Below are 23,383 nucleotides of genomic sequence, written 5' to 3' on the forward strand. Positions count from 1 at the left end.
TACACTTTAGTTAGCTATTAAGGGACGCGCGCACTTGACCGAACCGGCCGGCAACAGAACGCACCCCGACGATCAGCAATTTAATGTGTTTGTGTATTTAAATAAATCAGCGCGCACTATACGTACCCGTAACACATCGATTTACACAGAACCTTAGAAAAAATTCACAATGGAAGACTTTTGAGGTTATTGTGTAACGTTGTGTTGCCTGGTAATTGGTTATGGTGTGCTCTACCACTACGGAACGAACCGACAAATAAAATGGTATAAGGAATTGTACGATTCTAATAACAAAAACGATTGGAAACAAAAAAGAAAAAACTACTATTGAGTACATAGACCAGAGAGATTAGCAAAAGAAGCATTTTTCGTCACACTCTTTAATACAGGTATTTAACAACTAATTTTGATATATTTGGTGATAACTAATGTAATAAACAAAATATGTAAGATATTAAACGTCCTTTTGAACTTATAAACAAAGTAAAATCGCTATTTGATTTTAAATACTAAGGGTGAACATCCCTAAATTATATTGAAAAGTAAAACAATTTTACTGAAAAAGCAAATCCTAAATAAGAGTTTTTTACTTAATCATCCATCAGTCGCGCTGTTGGATAAAATTCAACAAAAAATTATCCACTACACAAATTTTCTTCAAAGTTTAATAAATCGTTTCCAGGTTTCTGAACACAACACAACATAACACCAATACTGAACAATCCTAGAGTAATACACAAGAAGAAGAAGTTTCTGTTGACAATATTCCTAGAATTAAGGCTTGGAATAAGTGGTGCGAAGGGTTTTCGCGCTGTATCTCGTAAACTAGAAACTCTACTGGAAATTATGTTACACATTATTTATAGAAAATTAAATTGTTTACAGATTTTTTTATATTACTTTCTATGGTAAAATGGAAAATAAAAAAGTTATTACCAAAAATAACTAAAAACTATTCAACAAATTTTCTTTTCGGCCTTAATTTTTTTTTATTATTTTACAATATAATGATGTCAGAGCAATATTATAAAGGTTTTTGCAACGAATCATTTCACTGCAAATTTGTATCATTTCAATCATTTTTCTGGGTTTTACAGCGCTCCGAATTTGATTTGGTTTTTGATTACTCGTAAGAATACGATAAAAACGAACAATTACACTTAGTTTTATTTTTTTTTATTCATATCCTTTTAAATAAATTATTAATTTATTATCGACCAATTTCCCACTAAAAAACTTATCCCACCTCGTGCGCTTGCGTGGCACTAAAAAGCACCAATGGACAGAGATACAGCTAAATAAGAGCACCATAGCAATAATATTCCAAGATAAATTTCTTGGTAATAAAAAGAACAAACCAAACTTAATAGACCTTCTCAAAACTGCTCTATCAGAAAGGGGTTTTAGTGTCAATCAGGCTGACTGTAATGCAGATACAGTCATCATATGTTCTGCGCTTTGTGTACAGTCATCATAAGTTTGTGAGTGTCGTAGTAGAGGACATGAACATTCTTGTCTTGCTCACAGTATTAAAAAGGCAGCAGTAAAATGTTGTGTGTCTAAAGTGTCTAATTTTTTTAAACTTTCAAAAGTGTGTAAGTCGCACCAATTATACTGTCTTTCAAGTTTAATATATCACGACGTTATTGCAGTGAATTTGCTGTTTCTCCATGCTTTTTCAGGATGCGACATAACATTAGTAGCGTACAAGATCGGCAAACTTAAATTCATCAAAATTTTAGAGAAATATCCTGGCGGAGTTACCTAGTGGAACAGCATTATTTCTCAGTGAGAAAGCCAAACTATCTCTGTCCACTGTCGTAAGCGTACGTTTTTTCGTCTCTATATATGTAAATAAAGAAGATTATCTAACAGCGTGAGATACAAAACGATTCGCCAAGACAGTGACTAAAAAACATTTAACTTATCATCGATTCCTCCAACACAAGATGCAGCTCGTTTCCACAGTGTTAGAGTTTATCACCAGAAAATTTACCATAGATAGATAGATAGATATATAGATAGTTTATTTGACTGTAATTTACAACAAGGTTTACAGCAAGTCAAACTAAAATTATAAATATTAATTATTACAACAAAATGAAAACAATACATTAAAAATATTTAAAACATTAAAATACATATAAAACGTACAATATAGACATCATAATATAATTAAAATAACATTAAATTTGGTTATGTTACAGCTTGGGCATTCACAGATACACTCTGGTAATTTTCACCTAATGTATAAGGACACATGGTCACTAGGTACTCTTTGACTTGGTTTTTAAAAGCTGTAGTTGAATGAATGTTTTTAAATTTTTGAGGAAGTTGATTATACCTACAGTAGTAAACCACAGACAGTAGATGACTTCCTACTTATTTCTAAATGTCGATAGGGTACTACAAACTGTCTCTTATTTCTTGTGTTGTGTGAGTGAATATCACTGTTACATAAAAAAGTTCTTTTATTTTTATGAATTAGTACCAATAATTCCAAAATGTAAATTCCATACACTGTTAATATATCCATATTCAATTCCAAATTTGAATACCAATCCAAACTTTCAAAACTCCACCACCCCACGAACTTCTGAAATTAATTTTCTGCAGATACAAGGGAAACTGTGAAAGTATGTGTGGTTGCCGACAAGTAGACCTCAAATGCTCTGCAGTATGCCTCAATTGTTCTGGTGAAACGTTCAGTGACATTATGGAAATATTAAAATTATTTGAAAAATTTGAAGATAACACAATGACGCCAATTCTAACTTCCGTTCTTTCGCAAACATTCACCTTCGATACTGAATTATATCCTGAACCGCAACCTTGACCATCAAATAAAATAAAAAAACAGTAGCTGAACAACAACTCTTTAAATATATACGAGTACTTATGCTCAACCTTATCTCGCCTGGAAATTTTCAGTTAATTAGGCCTAATGGGGATATCGCTTGAAAAACGCGCCTCCAGACTGTACCTCATAGGTGGTCAGGAAAAAGACCGATAATAAACTGATAATAGGAACCATAGGAATGGAAACAAAATAATAAATTATATACCTAAATAAAAAAAATATTCAGTAAAAATCTAAGCCTAATGGTTCGTTTTTATCGTATTCTTAATGAAATGAAATTAATGAAATTAAACACATTTATAGTGAAAATCATTCCTTGAAACCCCTCTCTAATATTGATTTATTGTCTTTTTATTGTAAAATGATGAGAAAAAACGTTATAAGGCCAAAAAATATTTTTTTTAAACATTTTTAGTAATTTTTGTTAATACATTTTTTATTTTCCATTTTACAGTAAATAAAAAGTAATAGATAAGGTTGTAGAAAAATTTAATTTTTTGCAATAATTTTTTATAAAATTTTCTGTTGGGTTGCTTATTTACGAGATACAATGCGAAATCCCTTTGCCTCCGTTTTCCAAAATGGCGGCCGGGGACAGGGGTGGCAAACTTGAATATAACCTTATACTAACCGGCCCCACACAACAAAAAAAAAAATAAATTGCGTTCTCTTAAAAATGTAATCTCAATGTTACTTTTCAATGGACTAATGGGAAAATGTAAAATACTTATACCAGAGTTATTTTTAAGCATTTTTCTGGCGGAATATTGTTTCTAAATATTGAATTTTGTTTTGTAATATCGTTTTTTACGATAAATTAGAAAAAGTAAAGTAGTAAAATCAAATTCCGTGCTTCGCTTTTTACAAATTCCATGCACCCATTTATTACGCTTACTTGTTGAAAGTTTGGTCTGTGTGTTTGTGCATTCCGTTGCCGGCTGGTTAGGTCAAGTGCACGCATACCTTTAGTCTCATATTATTTTAGATGTTACTGTTTAATCCCGGAGCAAAACAGTATATTGATGGAATTGGAGTTCATTGGTATTTGGACTCAATTAGTCCAACTCTGGATTTAGATCTTACTCATATTTTTTATCCAGATAAATTTATTCTTGGAACAGAAGGTTGTCGAGGTAAGTGTTAACTAGTAAAAGTTGTGTTAAGTTTTAATTAATAATGGATTATATTTTTTATACTTGCTTTTTTAAACGTTTGGCGAATTTTTCTTTATACTGACCTAGATGTATGATTTTAGAAGTGATTTACCCGTCGGATCTTAACAGTAATTTAGTACCTAACGGTAATTTTCAAACAAAAATATTTGTGCAACTTACTTCTTTGTTTTTATATTTAATCTTGCAGTAGTCGCACGCGGAGTCTCGCTCGATGAAAAACCATTTTTTTGGATATTTTAATCGTTTCTCTCCTCCCGGATTTTTTATCGGGTCTAGGTATCTTCCGGCATTGGTACTGTCTTGCTTAAGTGGGTACCAAATATTCAATACATTCACCACTTCGAGTATTATTTATGCATTGCACAAGTAGTTGCGCTCACTGAGTACATAGAAAGAAACTACGAGCAAAACGGATCGCAAGTGTTTACGACATCGTAGACCACCAGGTACTCTTATCAAAGATTTTTAAAAGCACTAGAGATAATAATGTAACAAAGTTAATTGCATCTGTACTGCAGAACAGGTCGTTCTTCGTCACCATAAATGGTGAGCAAACTAGGTAGAGAAATCAAAAAACGGCTTGCCCCAAGGAAGTGTAATTGCACCAATGCTGCAATCAGTCCCCCCTGCCTACTCAAAACACTTCCTATATGTAGACGATCTGATCACAGCTGTTCAAGATGAACTCCTGAGCAGCAGAGACTAAGCTAGAAGAGGCACTGTCCATTATTATGAATTCACTTCCACTTACTGTTCACTGGTAGACATTTAACAAGTGGACCCATGCATTATTGTTCTGTACCTATTTAATTGTGATAGTTTATTTTTAATTATTACACTTTTTTTAATTAACTGAATTAATAGAACTATTCTTTTTTCTTTTCCAAACTATAATTTAAAGTGTTTCATATAAATTCTTATATTATATGAAACACTTCCCTAATTGACAGGTTGTTTCTGTGTTTTATCCAGTACACGCATCGAATTAATTCTAGTAGGCACCTTATTTTGTTATTACTTTGTGCATGTCCTGCTGCTGGTCTACCTTTTTTCCCATTCGCTTTTAATTGAAGTGTAGATTTCGGTACTCCATGCTCCATTGCAGCCTCCTTAAGTGAAGATTTTCCCAATATCACATCTCTTATTGCCAGTTCTAATGTTTCTTGTGAATACCTACTTCCGACACCACGATTAATAATATTTTTAATATATTTTCTTGGCATTTTTGCACCCACAGAATAAGTTAAAACAAACCAACCTAAAAACTCTTGGAATCACAGTTGCCCCATTATCGCCGTCCACAGTTGCACCAATCACGTGTCATGCCAGGGTAATTGTGGACCCCTTTTTAATTAACAAACTATTCTTCTCATACTCCGGTTACCGAGCCAGTGTATATAATAAATATAACAATGATTGTCATCTAATTTAAAGGTTCTTAAATATATTTTACTAGCTAGTTTTAACTATTTTTTAAATCGTTTTACTGATAATGGTCCGACTGGACCGAAAACGTTTTGGAATAATTTTAGTCCTTTTAGATAAATTTTAATTATTTTTTAATAAATAAAATAAAAAAATTCACCAGAAGTTTTTACTTCTTTGTAAGTTGCTTTGTAAGTTGCTTTGTATACTTGCTCTTTATGTAAACAGATTTTTATACTTTACAGAAGTATGTAACGGACACCTATATAAATTAATTATATTAAAAATATATAATCTATCCTTATATTCTTTTTTACAGGTAATATACCATTTGAACCAGATGTAAGCTTAGGATCTTGGCAAAGAGCCGAAGATTATGTGAAGGATATTATGGAGGTTTGTAGTCAGTATTACTTTAAAATGTTTTTATTAGCTATTACATTAAATATGTATTTCGTTAGGGCCCCTGTGCATACTATCAATTTTTAGTCGCACAATTATTTAGTTGTTTGTCAAAAAACTACTGGAGCAAATGGAAGCTCGCATACTATCGTCGAAATGGTGACTCGACAGAATAATCATAAAACCCCGTCGATCGCCTTTTGACTTAAAAATCGCACAACTATCAATAAGCACATCTCAATGTCCATCGTACTAGATGGCCTCACGCGTACACTCAACTCTAAACAGTTGAAATACATCATAACAGTTCTTTAAATCTGTTCGTATTGCCAGGGGACAGACCCTTTTGGGAAACAAAATAAAACGACAAATACTGATGAACATTTAAACCCTCGATAACATTTCTTCCTATCCACAAGGAAAATGGATTCCTGCAGCAGGCTGTATAGCATGAATGACAAAAAATCCTTTATAAAAGGTATATTAATACAAAAACCTTATCGGGCTACATCAGAGAACGTTTTCGAAATGACTATTTCATCATCAGTGTTTTCTAGGTTTACATATTTAAAGCCACTAAATACATGGGTAAAAACCCTTTAAGTATAGGTAAATTGTTTTAAATTACATTTTTGATGATAAAATACTAGGATGTTTAAGTAAACTTAAACATCCTTAAACGCTTAGTATTTAGAATTTTCTTTTCCTTTTTTTATTATCTTCCATGTAAAGTAATGCACAAGCAAGAACAAGTCGAGAACAAATCACAATATCCTCACGATTTGACTAAACTGTTTGGTATCGGGGTAGTGTATCGATAGTATGCGGGGGCCCATCTGCAAATATAAAATTCGCCAATGCAGAACTTAAAATAATGTTTGGAAGTATAATCACCAATGACGGAAAGAGAAACTTAGAAATATCAAATAGTGCAAAAAAATCTAATAAATTGAACTACGTGCTAGCTTCAATTTTAGGAAAAAAATGGATTTAGATACCCAAGAGATCAAGAGAAAAATATACAATATAGTATTGATACTATTATTACTATAAAATCTTTAGTGATATGCTAATACTGAATAAAATAACAAATAGAAAATAATGAAAATGCAAGTAGAATAACAATGTACAATAAAAATTAAAAGGAAAATTCCTAGTGGTTGGCTGTATACCATAGTTTTAAAAAACTTACTATGAAATAAAAACTTCTTGAGTAAATTGGTATAAAAGGGTATAACCGGATAATAATGTCATAACTGCCCCAGGGAAAACTTTACTCAAAATCTGTATGTATTGTTCGACATCACATAACATGAAGATTCACCAAATTTTAGCCCAACATAAACCTTAAAATTCCAGAAAACGTCAAAAATTGTTTTTTGGTCATAACTCACTTGAATTTTTACCAAATTAAATTTGTTTTTCTTATAATTAAAGGTATTTTTGTGCTCTACAAAACTGTTTGAACAAAAATGAGAGTTGGTGGGCAATTTATATTGATTTGAGCGTTTGAAAATTTCAAACGCCTATAAAAAAATAACAAAAAATATAGAAAGCTCGGTAAAAATATATATAATGTATGATAACTAAAACTATGTTCCAGATTTTTTTCAGAATTTTTAAACTGTTTACAAGGCAGTTAAAAATCGAAAAACCGGTTTTTGATGTTTATTCGCTGTGTATTGAGTTACATTTTTAGTTAGAGATGAGATATTCTTTTAAAATTATTAAAGTAAATTTTTCTTCTTTTAGTACCTTGTCCGATTCATATTGGCAATAATAACTTTGTTTACGGCGGCTCTAAATAAATTAGCGGTGGTCTCTTGATACCATTCTCAGAGATTTTGGAGCCAGGATTTTCTTCGTCGACCTGGGCCTCTCCTTCCGGCAATATTACCCTGTATTATGAGGTGTAGAAGGTTATACCTCTCTGGATGTCTCATTACATGACCGAAATATTGTAACTTTCGAATTTTTATCGTTTTTGTTATTTCTGTGCTCTTTTTCATTATATGTAAACCTATTTCATTTCTTATTCGATCAACCCAACGTATCCGCAATACTCGTCGATAAATCTACATCTCAAAGGCCTCTATTTTTTCATTAATGTCTCTGTAAGGGTCCAGCTTTCCATACCATACAGCCATGTGGAGAATATGTAGCAGCGTATTAATCTGATTTTAAGGTTTAACGTAATATCTCTATTAATTAGAATTTTCTTTAATTTATAGAAGGCGGCTCTGGCTTTTTCAATGCGTATTCTTATTTCTTTATTTATATCCCAGTTATCGTTAACGTTTGCACCCAAGTAGGTAATATTGTGGACTCTTTCTAACTCTATTCCATATGCTCTGATGTTCGTTGGTTGTAACTCCGTTTTGCTGACAACCATAAGTTTTGTCTTAGAGGTATTATTAAGAGGTATATTATATTATTATTAAGTTTTAGCCCATATTCATCACATGCTTCGATTACCCTGTTTATAAGTCGTTGCAGGTCTTCTACATTGGACCGTGTCGTCTGCATATCTGAGATTGTTGACATTAATTTCGTAATTTTCACTTAATGCCTGTATCTTCAACTAAGGCTTCTTTGAAAATAAATTCGGAGTAGATATTAAAAAGTAGAGGCGATAGAATACATCCTTGCCTCACTTTACGTCGTATTTCCACTGCTTTGGTCGTGTTGTGTCCAGCTCGTATGTTTGTACATAAATGCCACTACCAATTTTTGAGAATACAGAGGTCTCGGTCATCAATTCCCACCTGTTGCAAGACACCTATAAGTTTGTCATGGTTTACTCGGTCAAATGCCTTTTCGAAGTCGATAAAACACATATATATTGATTGTTCTATATCCATACATCTTTAAACCATGACCTGCAAACTGAAGAGTGCTTCTCTGGTTCCGAGGTTGTTTCTGAAACCAAATTGTGTTTCACTTAGTTGTACTTATATTTTGTTGTAAATTCTCGAGTGCAGTATTCTTAGGAAAATTTTCAGTACATGACTCATCAGACTGATAGTGCGATAATCACTACACTGTTTGGCATTTATTTTTTGTTGTTATAATATGTCCTGTTTCGTATATTTTATTAAAGAGGCTTAGAAGAGAATGTTTACCCTTAGTTATGGTCGAGTAGTTTGATTATTTCGCTTGGAATTTCATCTGGACCGGTGGCTTTCCTATTTTTTAATAGCTTTATAGCTCTTTCCATTTCATCAAGTGTTATGTTTGGACCAGTCGATATGTTTTTGATTTGAATTTATGTTCTATCGTCATCAAACAGCTCCTTAATATATTCTTTCCACCTCTCTAATCTGTCTTGTTCATTGACTATAATATTTCCTTGTTTATAAAGTAAACTACTTGCAGTTGATCTATATGTTCCAGTTATTTCTTTCACCTTTTTGTACCTATTAAACGTGTCATTCTTTTTCTGCAGTTCTTCTATTTTAAGACATTTGCTAAGTAAAAAGCTGACACCAATATCTTAAATTTGGGGTCCTGATGAACCATTTTGGAACCTTAGAATCAGAGTTATAGTGATTTAAAAGACGAAAATCTAATTATAACCTTCGGTTCCTACGGCGTTTTCACCGTTTTTATGCTGTCTTTGAGTTATACTTCAGTTAGAGACACGATACTCTTTTGAATATTATTTGAGCCATTAGCTGACATCAATATCTTTAATTTGGACTTTGAATGAACTACTTTGGACAATTAGAACTTGAGTTATAATGATTTAAAAGCCGAAAATCTAGTTTTTTCTCTTCGGTTTTCCGGATATTTCGCCATTTTTCCATTGGTTTGTGTTATATTTCTAGTTAAATCAATAGTTAGTTACCCTTTTTCAAAAACTAAAATCTAGATTTTAAGTTGAACGCTGGACTTAGCTCTCTTCAACTAAAAGTATAACTCAAAAACGGTGAAAACGCCGGAGAACCGAAGGTTTTAATCAGATTTTCATCTTTTAAATCAACATAACTCTGGTTCTGAGGGTCCAAAATGGTTCATCTGTGGTTTAAATTAAAGATATTGATATCAGCTGTTTTCAACTTTAAAAGAGTAGCGCATGTCTAACTAAAAATTTAACAAAAAACCGGTGTTTTTGATTTTTAACTGTCTGTACTACTCTAAAAACATAGTTTTGGTGATCGTACAGCGATCGATATTTTTTATTATTTTTTTATATGAGTTTAACATTTTCAAAAGCTCAAAAATCAATTTGAATTTCTCGCCAACTCTCATTTTCGTTCATAAAAAATTTTGGTAAAATATGTTTTGGTTAAAAATTAATTGAGTTATGTTATAGTCAAAAAACGATTTTTGACGTTTTATGTATGATAATATGAGATTTGTCTAGAATTGACCGAAAAAAGTGGATTCTAATAGAATTCAATGGAGTATTAATGGTTGCCTATGTGGGTGAATTATAATTAAGTAAATATTAATATGTCATGTACTAAGGTGAATACATATCATCGAGTTAGAATCTATGGAGAAGCTATGAGCATATTAACGTGTGTATTAAAAACGACGTCAGAAAGTGTGGTTAACGATCATACCAATATGGCGGTCGGATCAGGGCCGGACTCAATAATAGTAAAACTACTATACAAATATGACTAGTTATTCAGAAGATTTAATCATAATCTAAAAAAGTGCAATACATTTTTAATAAACTATGATTTATTTATCCCGCGGTAAACACTAAAAACACGACATATTATACATAAAGATAAATTAATACAATCAAATAACAAGTTGTATCTGAAAGAGATAATAATAAAAATAATATTGTAAAGGTTAAAATGAATATACGGTATGAAATAAAAGAAATACGTCCGTTTTACGACTTATATATTTAATAACTACAAATTAACTGACATCATAAAAAAACAAAATTGAATATCTGCCGAATATCACAATGGAAATACTGTGTAGAAATAAAAATAATTATATTGCAGTAGTTACCTAATAAGAAATTTTAAGATATTTAGTATAAAGGTATTTGAGTATTCTCAAGAATAGCACGATCTACCTTACTTATAAGATTTTTTATGAATACTATTAATATATTTTCTGAAGTACGGGCCATTACTTTGTTTACATATTTGTATACTAACCTGTGGAACGGTATTCCTGAAGAATTTTTATTAACATTCCTATTGTTACTGCAACTACGTTGAGAACAAGAAACCATTATTATGCACTATCACAATATAATATTACAGTTTTTATAAAAGTATTATAAAACTAAAAATATTCGAAAAACAAAAAACGTAAACAATCATACACGGTCTGTCAAAACAATCATAACAATATGGCCGTAGTGAGGTGGTTTTTAGTCACGTGATGCCCTCTCCATAGATTCTCGATGATACATATCCATGAAAGTACAAGTTCATAAGTATGGACAACCTGTGAAGTTTCAAAAAAAGATGTCAAAAATGTCAAAAGGATGTTTGTATATTGTGGGAAAATATTTAATAATATTTCAATTATTGTCGTCTGGAAGTGAAATTCAAAGAGCAGCTTGTAATGATTAAATGACTATATGGTTCAAAATTGGGGTAGAAATTATTCTGGTTTAATGCGCAAAAACGTGAAAGTAATGTGATTTAAATCATCTAAGGATGTATTTCATAAAAAGGGGAACATATACACCACCAACAAGAATGTTGGTTAAATAGTACTTTGGGCAATTTAAAATTAAATACTATTTAAAGATAATATCTATAAATTAGTATGCCAAATATGTTTACAAAAAAAGCAAATTATTAAAAATAAAGAATTTGATAAAACTTGCAGGCCCTATTATTCGGCAACAGACTGTGACATGGAAAAATAAGTTAATATTTTGCTAAATATCAGAATACAAGAGGGAAGAAGATAAATTTCAGATAAGATGAAAAAATTTAAGAAACATAATGAAAAATAGCACTGGATATAAATCAGGATACAATTGGAGACGATATTTAGGTTAATCTTAATTTTAGATTTTTTGTAGAATTTGCAACACTGGGTTACCGGTTGGATAGACTGGAACATGGCGTTGGATTTAGTAGGCGGTCCTTCCAAATACAATTCAAACGCTGATTCTCCAATTATTGTGAATAAAACTGCTGGGGAATTTTATAAGCAGCCCACCTATTATGCTATGGGTCATTTTTCAAAATTTGTGCCTCCAGGGTCCAAGTTTATTGAAATATCTCAATACGAATTGTCTAAAACAACTGTAGCGTTTAGAAGACCGGATGGAGGAATTGCAATACTAATAGCTAATACGTACGTAATTATATCTATTAATGTTTCGTTATAATATATTCGATGATAATTTGTCTACTATAAGATGTTAACATTTTTATTTAGTTTTTGTTCCCGATTTTCTTTCATTCTTCCATTCCCTCCATTTCTTCCATTATTTTTAATTTTTATCCTCTTTTAAATTTTATCTAATCTTAACACACTCTTTATTGATTTTGTGAGTCTTATTCGAAACCATTAAAAGTTACTTGGAATCATTTAATTAAACTTAAATCTTTTTTTGTTCCATTATACAACATTTTCAATTCTATACCAGATTGGACTTATTGTGCTTTAAAATATTGTTTGTAAATTAAGATTATTTTAAACTATAAATTTATAATCATTCATTTTAAAACCTTTATTAATAAAGTTAATTGTACCATTTGGTTACACCGCTTGGAGTAATTCCTGGATGTATCGAGTAGCTCTGCGATTACCACAACCACTACTACAAGTTTAGCAACCTATCAATCCAAAAACGATACTGCTTACAAGCAATGTGAAGCCTCGGAACCAATTTGATAATATGAAGACGACCACGGCAAGAAAAAATAACAAGAGAAAAATAACAAAGCCCCAGATGAGAACTACTACATAGATGATCATAATCTACAGTCGAGTAGCAAAAAACAAAACAGGGCAAACAAAATGTAGCCTTATTAGTACACCAAAGATACCAAAGTCACATCAAAAAGTGTCAATACATATCAGATGGGATTGTAACAATAAAGACAGGAATGGAGAAGGAAGACCTGAACATTATCGGAGTATATGGCCCAGAAAATAACGAGCCTCGAATAACAAGGAAAACATTTTATGACGAATTACAACAAGTAGTAGATCAAGTTATAGGGAAGATGATAATACGGAGGGATTTTAACGCTCGAATAGGCAACCAAGTAATACCCGATATTAAGGAAAAACATAAGCAGAATGTTAAAACCAAAAATGGAGAACTGATAATAAGCTTCTGCCTAAGTAACGACCTTAGAATAAACAACACATTTTTTGACCACAAAGACCAACACAAATATACATTCAATAACACCCGTGTACAAAGATCCATGATAGATTATGTTATAACTAACATCCATCGACGAAGATGCTTTCGTCGATTTAGCAGATGTAGGTAGCGACCATAGCCGATTATTATGTAAAATACGAATCATCATGCCATACTTCAAACCCAAAAGAGCAGCATTAACACCAACAAAAATCAGAGTCAAAGGACTAAATACGAAAACCATAAATAGTTATACAGAAAAATAATCATCGAGCAAAAAGACAAAAGAGGGAATCTAATCGTTATTAAAAGGAGACCAAAAAAGTGGCCTCTGATGGCGGACATATCCGGAAATGCGAATGCGCCAAATTTAAATTTCATGACACTACACAATAATCATACAGTGGTGTAGGGGTTCTAATTTATCTATTTATTTGTTATATTACATAATATTAATATTACATAATATTAATACATAATACACTTAAAATACTTTTTTTAACACTAGAACACAATAAAGTTTTAATTAAATAATAACAATAATAGTTTAAAATGTGAAACAATTGTTAAAAAACTTTAATACAAATACAAATAATGTTTCATGTGATAGTTGGGACAAACAATAACATCAACAATAACATAACCTAACTAAATTTGATTTCTTTTTCTCTCTTTCCTTGTTTAATGTGGCCTCTCAAGATGGCACTTCCTGTCTAACAATGTTTTTGCCCCCACTATTCAGAAAAATAAAAAGAAAATGCTGAAAAAGCTTCTTAAAACAGATGGAACACGACGTCCATGGAACACATAAAAGATTTGAAGAATAATTAAAGGACAAAGAAAAGTGATGAACGAACTAATGTAAACATATTTAGTAGGAAACATGGGTAAACTACTTTCTGTTCCTATTTGCTAAAGATTACGATAATATTTCACCAACATCACATGTAGTGACGACAAATGAAGAAATAAACATTGAAGGGGAAGGGGTGAAGGCAGCAATAAAAAAATAAAAAAATAGAAAATTATCAGGAAAGGAGAGAAAAAAAAATATAACAAAACAGAATACCTCAAGAATGGATTTCAAGCATACAACAGTATAATTAATAACCAAAGTGGTAACAAATAAACTGGGACATAGCTAGAAATACAAATATACAACGGAGATGCAAGGTGGAGTACTTCAAGGACTAAGTAAAAAACACAAGAGTTGAATGGATGTATCATATAAGCGAAATGACAATATAGAGACGGTTCCTCAATAGAAAGACGATCAGTGGGAAGACAACGAAAATGATGGAACTACAACTTACTGGAAGCATATTGAAAAAGAGACAGAGTCATGTCTACACAAAACAAAGAAAAAGAAGTGTCATTGAGTTTAGTGGATTAAAATATATTGTGTCACTTAGGCAACCAAATCTCTCTTCACTTTATCATATAAAAATCCTTTGTGGTTCAGCATTCTATAATTACTTTCATATGTTAATAAATCTTTTAATTTTATATGTCAATTATTCAGAAATTCTCTTTCTAGTAAATTTTATAATTTTGTATGATTTTAGTTCTGGAAGTATATGTTAAGTATTGCATTTGAAGTCTATCCTTTAACTGAAGAGAGTATATTGCATTCTATTTCTGAGTTTTCTATTAAATTAGTCATCGACTTAATCACCAGGTCATCCGGATAGCCCAGAACATGATTTTTGTCGTTACTGAATCTAGAGATGAACCCATTCTTCCTGCGCGGAGAGTTTCTGGTTACCTATGTTGACATTGTATCCCCTTTTTTAGTACTGTAGCCAATTGGCAAAATATTACTTTTATAACTGAGATTCATAATTTTAAAAAGTCTAAGTAAATATCTAAACATAAAACTAGAATTTTTTTTCCAAACAAACAATTTTCTTCTAAGTACATACAAGGTGGTCCAGAATTATGTACATTAATTTCTAGAGCTCATAGTACGTTCAAAAATAAGGGTACTTCTTTATGTACACTTTTTTATAAAACTGAATAATAAGGGAGATACAACCCTTTAAAGGGGTGAATTGAAATTCTTATTTTTTCAAATATTTTCCAAACGGTTTTGAATACGGAGTTCATATTTTGGGAGTGATTATAAGACATTAGGATAATTAATTTCATGTTACCACCTACCACATCCTATATTAATACAGGGTAGTTTTGGAGGGTAAGTGGGGGTTATTGCGTCACATGTTTTTTAATTTTTACATATTTTAAAAATTGTTTCCATAGACTTTTCTACGCAAAAAAGGTTCTCTTGTAATATTTCGATAGATATCACCGTTATCGATTTATTTAAACTCGAAGGGATACATGCATTTTATTGTAATCGTTACATTTCTTAATATTCATCAAGTATGCTTTGGAATTGTCACTTGTGTTAGCAATAATATTACAAATTAATGGAAAACTTAATTAATACTTAACATTTAATTAATGGCGAAAATAATATTTCACAACAACTGTTCAAAATGTCCTCCATTTTGTTGAATACATATTCTAATTCTGTTATTTAGCGAAAGCATTTTTCCATTTAATGTTACTGGATCGTTTTGTAAATCGGTAAATACTTGTTCAATTTTGTCTCTTAACTCATTTACTGTATTAATTGGAGTGTTATACACTTTTGATTTCAAATAACTCCATACTGTAAAGTCCATTGGATTAAGATCACAACTACGAGCAGGCCAATGAATCGGTGCATCCGCACCCCGGCCTATCCACCTATCAGGGAAATGTTCATGTAACCACCTTCTACAAATTCTTGTGTAATGTGGTGTAGCACCATCATGCATGAAAAACATGTTTCTTCGTATTTGTAATGGAATATCTTCCAAAATATCATGTAAAATATTGTCTAGAAAATTGTAATACATGTTACCATTTAAATTTCCGGGAAAGATGTGGTATCCTATGAAACTATTTCCTAAAGTAGCTGCCCAAACGTTTATCTTGAACGTGTGTTGGAAGTGAGTTTCCATTGTAGCCCTTGGATTTTCTTCAGCCCAGAAGTGCATATTTCTAGAATTGAACATACCTTGTCTTGTAAATGTGGCCTCGTCTGTAAACAGAATGTTGCTTAAAAAATTTGGTGCATTTTGAACTTTATTTTGCAATACTTCACAAAAATCAACTCTAAGTGGCATATCGTCAGGTAACAATTCCTGCACCTGTCGATAGTGGTAAGGATGTAATTGCTCTTCATGCAGAACTCTTAAAACATTTTGATGGGAAATATTCGTTCTTAATCCTAACCTGCGTGTACTTATTGTGGGGTCATTTATTACAGCATCCAATATTTGCTGTTCAACGCGAACATTTCTTGCTTCTCTACGACGACCAGCATCTGTATTCCTTCTTTGAAGACAACCGGTTTCTCTCAGTCGTCGTTCAGTACCTACAAAAGTCCTGGCATTGGGAATATTTCTGTTCGGATACTTCTTTCTGTAGCGTCTTACAGCGGCAGCAACATTTCCCGAACATTCCCCTAATACTAAAAGTATGTCTGTCATCTCAGAATTTGAATAGTGTGCCATATTGCGGGCAAACAAATTTAAAAATATAACAAAAGAGACGTGTTAAACAAATTTCACTGTCGAGTACAATAAAAGTGTAGACAAAATAATTTAATTGTTATTAAACGTCACTGACAATTCATAGACTACTTAAGATTAAAGTTTTTTTGCTAACACAAGTGTCAATTCCAAAGCATACTTGATGAATATTAAGAAATTTAAAGATTACAATAAAATACATGTATACCTTCGAGTTTAAATAAATCGAAAACGGTGATATCTATCGAAATATCACAAGAGCACCTTTTTTACGTAGAAAAGTCTAAGGAAACAATTTTTAATATATTTTTTTAAAATATGTAAAAATTAAAAAACATGTGACGCAATAACCCCCACTTACCTTCCAAAACTACCCTGTATTAATATAGGATGTGGTAGGTGGTGACATGAAATTAATTATCCTAATGTCTTATAATCACTCCCAAAATATGAACTCCGTATTCAAAACCGTTTGGAAGATATTTGAAAAAAAAAAGAATTTCAATTCACCCCTTTAAAGGGTTGTATCTCCCTTATTATTCAGTTTTATAAAAAAGTGTACATAAAGAAGTACCCTTATTTTTGGACGTACTATGAGCTCTAGAAGTTAATGTACATAATTCTGGACCACCTTGTATATATGTTACGCTCAAACTCCGAATTCGGACAATGCCCGAAATTTTCACTTACTTTGCAATGTACACAACATGAATTACCTAAGTCGCGTAGTGAGCATTTTATTCGGACATTGGCCGAAGATAAATACTCAGAACGCGTTGTGGGTAAACGAAATTACTCAATTTCCAAAATAAATACGTTCACCGGAGATTGAGCAAAACCATAATACCCATAACCCGACGTGTATAATCTTTTTTACCCACGTCGGGTTGTGGGTATTTCTAGTTTGCGCAAACGTCGAAATCTATTTCTCACGGTTCAGACATGCATGTCGAGACATGTCACCCCCGCTATCCTCACTGTTAGCAACGAATAGGCCTACTGTCTATTTTCATTGACATTAGTGCACTGTCGTTATACACAAGCATTTAAGTTTTTTTTGTTCTGTGCGTAAGTGCTGTGTGTTGATTAATTTTAAAGTGCTGTTGTGTTTTGTGATTTTGTTTGAAATAAAGGAATCATTTTACACCAAATTGAAAGACCCAAGAAAGATGTCCAAGAAGGATGGTCTCACAAGTTGATTTTATTATCGAGTAGCCACGCTATAAAGAAATTATCAGCGAAGTAAAGGAGGCAAAAGAGGAGAGAAAAAATGGCCAGTCCTTATTCTCTAAAGATCATCGCCGGTTTAATCGGTTTGATGTCATAAACAATGCCATAGAAACAATACGAGAAAACTGTGTAGCTGCATTAAAAAGTCAGTCAGCCAAAATTTTAAAGCTTACTGAAAGAAAATTAACCCCAATTTCAGGCGGCGATAATGTTTTGGTAAACATCTCTGATGTCGACCGGGGCCGACTAGCTACAGGAAATGCAATGGCTGTTGTAGTAAATAAGAACGATGATTCCTATATCCTTGGTACTGTCCTCCGGAGGCGTGTCAGCCGGGAGCTGACAGCCGTGCCGGACGCATCAAGGAATTTGGATGTCGGTCAAAATACTTGGGAATTCCAAGTTTGGCCAAATCCAAATTTCTAATTGATTCGATGCAGGGAAATTCCACTTTCGCTACGTAAAACAAAGGATTTGTTTTACATAAAAGCAGGTAGATTTTCTCTCATCGATCAGTCGAGCTTGCCTCTTCTACTGTAGACCTAGTCGGTGCTATTATTGTACCTACTAAGTTATTGTTTTATTTCTGATTTCCTATATACCATTTTTATTTTAGCATTATTGTATATTCAGACCTTTTCAGGTTAGAATATTACATTGATCTATATTTATTCATGTACTGATTGTTTGATATTTTATTTGATTGTTTATTTTTCTTGTATTTTGTGTCTAAGTTGTTCTTCCGTAAGTTAAGAACACTTAGAAATATTTATCTTGCTTTTTTTTATTTTATATTTTGATTTGTACTTTGTCTAAGTAGTTCTTTCCGGTATGTCAAAGAACTCTTAGAAATATTTCTCTGAATATTTGACTTGTTATTTTAATTGTGCGTCTAAGCCGTTCTTTTCCGGTAAGTCAAAAGAACACTTAGAAATATTTTCATAATCATTGTTGCATTATTATTTCCGATATTTTATCTAAGATATTTTCTTTATTAAGTTAAGAAAATACTTAATACATTTGTCTCTTTCATTTTCTATTTTATGCTAAGTAGTTTCTTCCGTAAGTCAAGAAACACTTAGCAATATTTCCACTTAGCTTTTCTATATTTGATTTTTCTTATTTTCTATTATAAGTCGTTTCTTCCGTAAGTCAAGAAACACTTAGCAATATTTTCACATCTTTTCTATATTTGATTTTTCTTATTTTCTATTATAAGTCGTTTCTTCCGTAAGTCAAGAAACACTTATAAATATTTGTGCATTTATTTTACTATATTTGATTCTCTTGTTTATTTTCTGTTGTAAGTTGTTTCTTCCGTAAGTCAAGAAACACTTAGCAATATTTCCACATCTTTTCTATATTTGATTTTTCTTATTTTCTATTATAAGTCGTTTCTTCCGTAAGTCAAGAAACACTTAGCAATATTTTCACATCTTTTCTATATTTGATTTTTCTTATTTTCTATTATAAGTCGTTTCTTCCGTAAGTCAAGAAACACTTAGACATATTTCTATAATCAGTTTCATTTTTGCATTTCTCGTTTTATATTTTGAGTATTTTATTTTTCCACTCTAAGTCGTTTCTTCCGTAAGTTAAGAAACACTTAGAAATATTTCCATATTTTACTCTCACATTTACATATTTCATTTATCTATATTTCTGTCCTAAGTTGTTTCTTCCGTAAGTCAAGGAACACTTAGAAACATTTTTCTTTGCATTATATTTTTATACCATTTAATTTACTTGTTTACTAAGTTATTCCTTCCGTAAGTCAAGGAATACTTAGATCATTTTTACCTATCTGTTTTCCATTTTTGCTCTGTTACTTTGTAACTGTTCCTTGGAATCGTTACCTATAACAGATATTTGTCACTGGAACTGTTATTTATAACAGCGGTGGTATTTAACCTTTCTACCAGCGACAAACCAAAGATGGTGAATACCCGATCCAATTCCGGGGATAGGAAGAAGCCCGAAGAGCCGGCGATGGGTCCTACAGGCCCAAATGCCCCCTCACGGCAACAGTACAAAGCATGGAGTTCTTAAAAAACAGTTTTCTAGAAACCAGTTCCAGGTAGCTCCTAATAAATTTATTAATAATATCGATGTACATGATGAACAGCTCAATGTCTGCATAGAAGCGATGATGTCATCCGGGTAGTCTAAATATCACGGGTAGTACTTCTTGGGCTATCAAGTAAAGTGAATATTTTCTGAAAAGAACTATAATAAACACTGAAAGTGGTACACTTCCCGTCATATAAAACTGGTACACTTTTTTTTCCCAATGTAAACCTGTGTTCAGACTGGACACAATGGTTCGTGAATCAATTCGTTGTTGCCATCACAGATAACGGAATTTCAGTAAATTTAAATAAAACTTAAAACGTAAAAAATAACGTTTAAAAATGTATAAAGTATTTAGATAGGTATTATTTTTATTATTAACAACAAAAAACCGTATCTAATAAATTTAATAACCAGAGAGAGGATTAAGTTAATGTCCAAAATGTTGAACGATATTTAAACGTAGGGTATTGGCACAGGAAACATTGGAATGCATCTACTGTAATTTTATACTTTACTTAATTACTTACCGAACACAAACTGTTGACTGCATGTTATGTCAATAAGTTTAGTAACAGGCAAACTACTTAAATTAATTTAATATTTTTTACATAAACGATAAATATGAAAAACTAACATTATACTTTATCCTACGTAGAAAAATGCTTTTCAAAACGTGACAGTATTACATTACAATTCAATATCTCACTGTAATGTTACTTATGGAGGTTGAATCTACACCCTAATTGTAATCCGTTTTTATCTATAAATAGACTATTACTTTTTTACATTATTATGTATAAAATGTAAACAAAAAACATTTACCTACCCATTGACATGCATATTTTTTTCAAAATTAAATGATTTACGGTGTATAAATGATAATGAGAATAAAATTAAGCGGAGTAAGATATCATCGTCTGTCTTAAAAAATCCTCTTATAACAGAACTGAAAACTTTCCGAACATACCCGAACGATTAAACATAAAAATTAAACATAAAAAATATTGCTTGCCATCAGTCACATTTGACAAGTTTGTCAAAATGAAATATTTGCACAAATTATAATTAAACACGAATCAATGTATGGGTACTGAGATAATGGAAAATTTCAAAATTAATAGAATTTTTTGAGATGTATGCTTAAATAAATGTTTAAATATAAATGTGACTGACTTATCGAGAATGCTCGATATTGTTTTAGATTTTAATATACTAAAAACTTGCGACCTGTCGCACAGCCCTGCTTTTAGCTGGTTTGATATAATATTTTCGTTGAACTGGCAACGTTGCCTTCGTAATTACAATGATACATGTGAAAAGCTCAATTTACACAACTTAAAAAATACGATTTTCGATTATAAGAGTTGTACCAGTTTTTTATGACGCGAACGGTACATACATCAAAAAGACTGATATAAAAGTTCATATGTATGAACACGTTTTTTAATTTTTTTTATTTCCAATAATAAAATACTTGTATATTACTGTTTAGTTTTTTTTTAAATTGAAATAAATGGAATTTCAAGCAAAATTTGATTTTATTTTACTTTTTATTATGGAATTAATGTAGTGTATGGTTGTGTTTGGAGGCTTATCGGCGTTTGCACAAATTACAAATACCCACAACCCGACGTGGGTAAAATAGATTGCCCACGTCGGAATATGGGTATTATGGTTTTGCTCAATCTCCGGTGAACGTGTTTATTTCGGCAATTGAGTAAGTTCGTTTACTCACAACGCGTTCTGGGTATTTCGCCTTGGTAATGTCCGAATAAAATGCTCACTCCACGACGCGAGTAAAAATTTCTAACATATGTACTAAATATGATAATAATTGTGATATTATTTTTTTTTGTTTCTTGTTTAGATAATTTGTCGACGATTTTTACATTTAACGTCTAATTAAAAACTTATTCTTTTTAAAATGATGATTACTCTCTTTACTTTAATGAATGTGGTTTCAAAATTTACGCAAGATTTGAATTAACCTCCATTTGTGCAGTAGAGTTGGCAACAAAAGAACAAAAACAGTTTGACAGCTGAAAGTTAGGGTTAGTAAAAATGAAGCATTACACGAGAGAATAATTTTCAATGCTGAATAATATTTTAAAAATAACGATAAATTTGCAGCCAGAGCTTAAAAATTTCGTACAAAATATGGTTAAAATACCTATTAATTTAACTTCCCCAACTGTAAAGAGAGTAATGAAAAAATTCGGAGAGACTAGATTGATTGATTGTGCCAAACATAATGGTTGTCCAAAAACAAGCTACTAAAAGTTGTGGGAGTGTTGGTGAAAGAAATATTAATTCGGCGTTATATACAAGAATTCCAAATTTCAAGAAATTCTGTACAAGTTTTACAACTCTACAAGTTCAATTAACTCAAGAACTGAAGGTAAACAACATTTTTACCTTGATTGCTTGGTTAATCGTCAAATTGCCGGATTTGGGTTTCTGGAAACCCACATGTGACTGCAAAAAAAACATACATCCACAATGGGTCACTGTGTAACGATGTGCATCGCCAACTTTCGCTATCGGCTTGTCACTGTTCTGCACGCACACACTTCCACCGCTACCTTCCACTTCCATCGATGCGTACTGGAGATAGATCGCCGGCAACGGTATGAAACGAGGTCCGCAGCAATAGAGAACCGAGTTCTACGAGAGTATTCTCCGTCACCGAACCGTCCCGCGACTACACCAAATTTAACTTAAAGATGCAGTAGAAGTAAACAAACCAAGACATGTTATCAACATTATGAATATTACGAGGAGCACTCCCAAATCACGATTTACAATGTATAAACGTACATAATATCCACCTCATAAACTATATAAATAGACATCGTATACGAAACTCAAGTATTTACAGCATACCATATCATTTAGTAGTCCTTGTACGCGGAAGAATTGCTATAACTTCATTGGACCACTGTTGTTCTAATGATAATATTTTAGCCAGGGCGTGCGTCAGGGAATACAGTGCTTGAATTTATTCATTTATATTTATAATAAATGTTATCATTTATATTTTATGATCAGAAGAATAACAAAGATAAAATTAAATTAATAAATGTTAGAATGAGGTTTTCCAACAACATAATATGCGAATTCGTTATTGTAATGCATTGAATTAATAAAATTAAATTAAATATGTAAAAATTGTTTTAAAATTAAATGTAATATCTAATGGCGGTTTCCCACCAAACGGACAAAATAAAAACAAAACACAAATTCGTGTCCAATAAAACAAAATAGCAACTTTTCACAAACTTTACTAAAGACTGGCGTGTTTTGAAACAGTTCGTTTTGTTTT

At 31.7% G+C, this 23,383-nt stretch overlaps 1 protein-coding gene across 1 annotated transcript in view; it reads left to right on the top strand.

Moving 5' to 3' along the window:
- Nucleotides 1-23,383, top strand: part of LOC140438557 (lysosomal acid glucosylceramidase-like) — a 50,046-nt gene that overhangs the window by 22,426 nt on the left and 4,237 nt on the right. Inside the window, exons 6-8 of the mRNA XM_072528221.1 lie at nt 3,846-3,993; nt 5,780-5,856; nt 11,876-12,153. Of these exons, the coding sequence (XP_072384322.1) occupies nt 3,846-3,993; nt 5,780-5,856; nt 11,876-12,153 (503 nt within the window). The remainder of the gene's footprint in view (nt 1-3,845; nt 3,994-5,779; nt 5,857-11,875; nt 12,154-23,383) is intronic.

This window comes from Diabrotica undecimpunctata, chromosome 1, assembly GCF_040954645.1.
Source record: "Diabrotica undecimpunctata isolate CICGRU chromosome 1, icDiaUnde3, whole genome shotgun sequence".
In the NCBI taxonomy this organism is placed as follows: Eukaryota; Metazoa; Arthropoda; class Insecta; order Coleoptera; family Chrysomelidae; genus Diabrotica; species Diabrotica undecimpunctata.